This window comes from Amblyraja radiata, chromosome 8 (genome assembly GCF_010909765.2).
Source record: "Amblyraja radiata isolate CabotCenter1 chromosome 8, sAmbRad1.1.pri, whole genome shotgun sequence".
NCBI lineage: Eukaryota > Metazoa > Chordata > Chondrichthyes > Rajiformes > Rajidae > Amblyraja > Amblyraja radiata.
The window spans coordinates 63,399,015-63,405,095 of NC_045963.1; the positions used below are offsets into that span (position 1 = coordinate 63,399,015).

At 47.9% G+C, this 6,081-nt stretch overlaps 1 protein-coding gene across 1 annotated transcript; it reads left to right on the forward strand.

The window, feature by feature from the left end:
- The first annotated feature begins 200 nt into the window (after positions 1 to 200).
- On the forward strand, positions 201 to 1,427 carry LOC116976511 (interferon-inducible GTPase 5-like). Its single transcript, XM_033026403.1, has one exon. The coding sequence runs from the start codon at positions 201 to 203 to the stop codon at positions 1,425 to 1,427; it is 1,227 nt and encodes a 408-aa protein (XP_032882294.1).
- Positions 1,428 to 6,081: the final 4,654 nt, after the last annotated feature.

A 6,081-nucleotide genomic window follows, 5' to 3' on the forward strand; every position in this document is an offset into this window, starting at 1 on the left:
ATCTGAGAGAGAGAGAGAGAGAGAGAGAGAGCAAAACAAGATGCACACGATGGGGGACAGGGAGAGAGAGAAGGAGCGAAAGAAAAGAGAGTTTGCGGTGAATGTTTGATGTCCATCCACCATCTGGCCATCCGGACACGGGGCATCATCGGCAACTTCCCCTCCCTCACAATAAAGACGCTTTCCTCTTTCAGTGAACGATGGCCGGTGCTGTACCCAACCTGTGTTACAGCCGCCGAGATGTGTTGGACATGGCGGCAGCTTATTGCTGTGGAGGTGAGCAAGGCCTTCAATTGGCCATCGATGACAAAAACAAACAGATGAGCAACGTGCATGTTCGTATTGCGGTGATGGGGGAGTCTGGACGTGGCAAGTCGACCCTGATCAACGCTCTGCTCGACTTGGATGATGAAGAGGCTGCCCCAACCGGGTTTAACGGGACCACCACCAAAATAACATGTTACTCCCACCCTAGCCTTCCTAACGTCCACTACTATGACTTTCCCGGGCTCAACACGCCCAATTTCCCAGTGAAAGCGTTCATGGAGAAAACTAAATTTGCCGTATATGACCTGGGCATCATTGTGATTGAGCGGTGGACGGAGAATGACCAGTTACTGGCCAAGGCGCTGAAGAAGGCGGGCAAACCCTTCCATGTGGTTCGCTCCAAGATCGACCTAATTGTCAAATCAGAGAGGGGCAAGAAGGGTTACAATGAAGACGTGATGTTACGGAGTGTGAGGGAAAATTGCTGTTCCTCGCTGGAGAAAGCAGGGATGGGGAAGACTCGTGTTTTCTTATATTCCAGCTTTGATTTGAATGCGTACGACTTCCCCGAACTGAAGAAGACCGTGGTGTTCGATCTGTCGGAGACACAGAAGCAGCTATTCCTGCTGTCGCTCCCCAACACAAGCGAAGATTCGATAAATGAGAAACGCGAGGCTCTGCGAGTGAGCATTGAATTTATGGCGGCCATCTCGGCGGCAATCGCTGTCATTCCCGTACCGGGTTTGTCTTTGGCTTGTGACCTGGTGCTCATTGCCTCCAATATCCTGGCCATGCGGAAGATCCTGGGCCTGGACGATGGGTCTCTCCGGAAATTGTCCAAAAGAGTGGGCAAAAGTAAGGATGAGCTGCGGAGAGACACCGAGCACGCCTGGGTGTTCGGGGAGATCACCCGGGAGCAGGTGATGCTGTTACTGAAGAGATGCCCGGTGGCGGCGGCACTGACAGTCGCCGAGCTCGTCCTCGACTTTGTCCCAATTCTGGGCTCTGGCTTCGGGGCGACAACGTCGTATTGGGTGACTCGCAGAATGCTGACTAATTCACTGGAAGAAATGGTGGAAACAGCTAAAATAGTCCTGAGAAACGCCGAGGCAGGAGCTTCGGCAACTCCTGGCAGAGCCGCGGGTTATTGGCGGGATTGACAACGCGGCGCAAGTTACCCAGTCCTGGCAACTTCCTCGTGGATCTTCTCTGGACTCTCTCCAGTTTGACAACATCTTTCCTATAACATCTCAATGCGGTTTTTCAATTTCTCAATTTTTCACAACCATCTTCACTATGTGCAAACCCACCCACTTTCATATCATCTGCAAACTTACTAATCTTGCCATGCATATTCTCATCCAAATCATTGATGTTAATGACAAACAGTCACAGGCCCAGCATCGAACTCTGAGGCACACCACTCGTCAAAGGCATCCAGTCCAAGAAACAACCTTCCACCATCATCCTCTGCTTCCTTCCATGAAGCCAATTTTATATACATTCAGCTATCTCTCCTTGGATCCTTTGTGAGATTTTCCAGAGCACCTTACTTGCGGAACCTTGTCGCTTATGCCCATCTCTGGGAATTCTTCTTCTTTACCCTCAGGAATTGCTAGTGCCCCGAATCCCTTAATTCCCTGCTCGCCCATTTGCCGGGCGTAAATGCCTCTTAAACACCACTATTGTATCTCCTTTCACCACCTCTTGGTGCGGTCCGTTCAAATTTGCCCGAAATTTTTATTTCGTAACATCCCACCCACCTAATCTATTACCTCCAGATTATTTAATTTCCACCCTATGTGAAAGATTCTGACTTGGTACACTGGGAGTCACTTTGGAGCCAATGGTCGCCATGCTGACACCTTCACATGTTCTATTCCTGACCACTTTAGATGTATCTGTGTATCTCGGGGGATAGGCCAGCCGCCACACACATCTAATACAAGCCAGCAGTCTCAGCTACCTTGATCATACTTCGTCCCACCTTGCCACTTGTGTGGACTCTGTGCCATCCTCCCAGTTCTTCCATCTTTGTCACATTTTCACTGCACAGATACCTCATCAATATCTCCGTTCTTCCTGAACCATGGCTTCCTGTGTACCACAGTTGACCGCATCATCTATTTCCAGCACCTCAACTCTCACCCCATCTTCATAGTCATAGAGTTATACAGTGTGGAAACAGGCCCTTTGACCCAACTCGCCCACACCGGCCAACAATGTCCCAGCTACCCTCGTCCCACTTGCCTGCGCTTGGTCCATATCTCTCCAAACCTGTCCTATCCATGTACCTGTCCAACTGTATCTTAAATGATGGGATAGTCCCATCCTCAACTAGCTCCTTTAGCATCATGTTCCATACACCCACCACCCTTTGTGTGAAAAAGTTACCCCTTGGATTCCAATTAAATCTTTTTCCCTTCACCTCGATCCTATGTCCTCCGGTCCTCGATTCACCTACTCTGTGCATCTACCCAATCTATTCCTCTCATGATTTTGTATACCAATATAAGATCTCCTTTCATCCTCTTGCGTTCCATGGAATAGAGACCCAGCCTACTCAACCACTCCCTATAGCTCACACCCTCTAGTCCTAGCAACATCCTTGAAAATCTTTTCTGAACCCTTTCAAGCTTGACAATATCTTTCCTATAACATGGTGCCCAGAACTGAACACAATATTCAATGTGGTCTCACAAACGTTTTATACAACTGCAACTTGACCTACCAACTTCTATACTCAATACTCCGAATGATGAAGGCCAAAGTGCCAAAAGCCTTTTTGACCACCTTATCTACCAGCGACTCGACCTTCAAGGAACCATGCACCCGTACTCCTAGATCACCCTGCTCTACAACACTATCCAGAGGCCTACCATTTACTGTGTAGGTCCTGCCCTTGTTCGACGTCCTAAAATGCAACCCCTCACACTTCTCTGTATTAAAATCTATCAACCACCCTCCGCCCACCTGGCCAATCGATCCAGTTCCTGCAGCAATCCTTCACAACCATCTTCCCTTTTCACAAAACCACTAACTTTTGTATCATCTTTCAGTGATCTCACCTTCCATCCGCATATATTAGAATATCCTTTGCAATTCTGCCAGCTCCAATGTTCCACCACCAGACACACGTTCCTGTCCCATCCCCTTTCAACATTTCAAGGGGATGCCAACTCTCTTGCCTACCCTTGCAGCCCCACTAACCACTGCCTGTCATCCTCAGTTACAGGATTTGCAACACCTTTCCTTTCACCTCTTCTTTTCCCACCATCCAGCGACCCAAACTCATCTTCAATGAAAGAGAGTGGTTCACTTGCACTTCCTCTGATCTAATGTGGTTTAGTTCAGCTTAGAGATAGGCGCAGTATCAGGCCCTTCGGCCCACTGAGTCTGCATCGACCAGTGATCCTCAGACACGGGCAGTATCCTGCACACTAGCGAAAATTTTACCGAAGCCAATTAACCTACAAACCTGTATATCTTTGGAATATGGGAGGAAACCAGTGCACCCAGAGAAAATCCATGAGGTCGCAGGGAGAAATTACAAATCCAGAGTGTTGTGAATCTGTGGAATTCTCTGCTACAGAAAGCAGTGGAGACCAATTCACTGGATGTTTTCAAGAGAGAGATAGATTTAGTTCGTAGGGTGGGGTCAAGGAAAGATCGTTCACGTCGCGGCACTGTTTCCACCAATCTTTCCACCACCACGGACAAGAAGCAGAGGAAGCGCACGACACCATTGTATGCAGATGTCAAGAAGTGTGGCTGAACAATATCTAATCTTGTAATGTGCACTCGATAAGAAGAGGTTCTTAGAGCTAAAGGATTCAAGGGATATGCATAAAAAGCAGGAATGGGATACTGATTTTGGATGATCAGCCATGATCATAATGAATGGCGGTGCTGGCTCCATGGGCCGAATGGTCTACTGCACCTATTTTTTATGTTAACTCCATGCAGACAGATCCCATAGTTAAGGTCAAACCCTGGTTTCTGGCGCTGTAATGCAGCAACTCTGCCACTGTGCCACACCCCCTCCCCCCCTCCTCAATGTATTTGATGCTCACTGTGTGGCCTCCCCTACCTTGGAGAAACACGGCACAGATGGGCGGGTCACATTGCAGAGTACCTGCATTCAGTTTGCGGAGGGTGTTGGCCCTGAGCTTCCTGTTGCCAACCGTTTGAACTCCCCATCCATCTGCCATTCTGAATTATCTGCCCTTGGCCTCCTACAGTGTTATGAGGACCAATGCAACCTCAAGTAATAACACATTGTCTTTCTTCTGGGAACATTGCAGACTCCTGAAATCTCTCTTGGAAATCAATATTTCAACCTCTCATCCATCTGTCATTTGGGGTCACATTTCCTCTCGCCATCAGTATGGCCTGATCTTCTGGGCATGTCCCACCGCATGACTATGAACACTGCACGACACAGGCAGACCGCATCTAGCCCCATTCACTCATTTTATCTCGCCCAATTAGAGCTATTCCCTTTGTTTTACCTATTCCTCCCCATATTCTTTCCTCTTTGTCAGTTTTGAAAGGGGCTTCAACCTCAATCATTAACTCTGTTTATCTCTCCATGGACTCTGCCTGATCTGCATTGTGTTTCCAGCATTTTCAGTTTTATTTCAGATTTTTAACATCCGCAGGGTTTTTTTGATTTTCATATTCAAACTATAGGTATTATATCCTGAATATTCCCTATCTATTGATGTTGTAGCCTTGTCATTTTATTAATTTAGTGTTTTCTCTGACTTAATTTTGATTAAATTAGCAATAGTTTTGGTCTGTACTGCCAGTGACGAATAAATATTGATGTATATCATGTTTTGAAATAATTGTTTTGCCTTTTTTTATTCTGGAACAACTTTGTAGACCCATCTCTTGGGATCTCTCCTGTTGATCCCATCTCTCTCTGCTGGGACCCCTGATTTGGTGCCCTCTCTCTGTTCCGGGATCTCTCTTGTGTCCTCCCCCCTCACCCTCCCAATCATATGCTAGGATGTTGCTTCTAGACTCCTTTACCTGTTCTGGGGCTTCTTGTGTAGTTCCCCTCTCTCTGTGTGCTGGAACGTCTCCTGTTCTGGGATCTCTGCTATAGTTGCACCTCTCTTTCCTGGGACCTTCCCTGGAGTCTACTCTCCTTGTTCAGGAACCTCCCCCTCTCGGTGCTGGATCCTCTCCTTTAGTCCATTCTCACGTTCTGAGACACTTTTGTTCTGGGACCTCCCCATCTCTCTGTTCTGCAACTTCTTCTGGACTTCCACCCCATTCCCTTGCAATACCAGGGCCATCTCACATGCCTCTCCCTGATCTGGGACCTCCTGCAGTCCCCTCTTCCTGTTCTGAGACCTTTGTGTAGACCCTACACTGTGTGCTGGGACTTCTCAGGTATTCCACCCACCCTGTTCTACCCCCTAATGTAAGCCTCGTCCCTTTTCTGGGTCCACTCCTGTTCTCCTTGCTGGGATCTCGTCTAGCCCCTCTCCTTGTTCTGATTGCATTCCATGGAATAGAGACCCAGCCTACTCAACCTCTCCCTATAGTTCACACCCTCTAGTCCTGGCAACCCAAACTCATCTTCAATGAAAGAGAGTGGTTCACTTGCACTTCCTCTGATCTAATGTGGTTTAGTTTAGCTTAGAGATAGGCGCACAATCAGGCCCTTCGGCCCACTGAGTCTGCATCGACCAGTGATCCTCAGACACGGGCAGTATCCTGCACACTAGCAAAATTTTTACCGAAGCCAATTAGCCTACAAATCTGTATGTCTTTGGAATATGGGAGGAAACCAGTGCACCC

Excerpts from the sequence above, each read along its gene's own strand:
- LOC116976511 (XM_033026403.1), top strand. The coding sequence starts at position 201 with ATGGCCGGTGCTGTACCCAACCTGTGTTACAGCCGCCGAGATGTGTTG.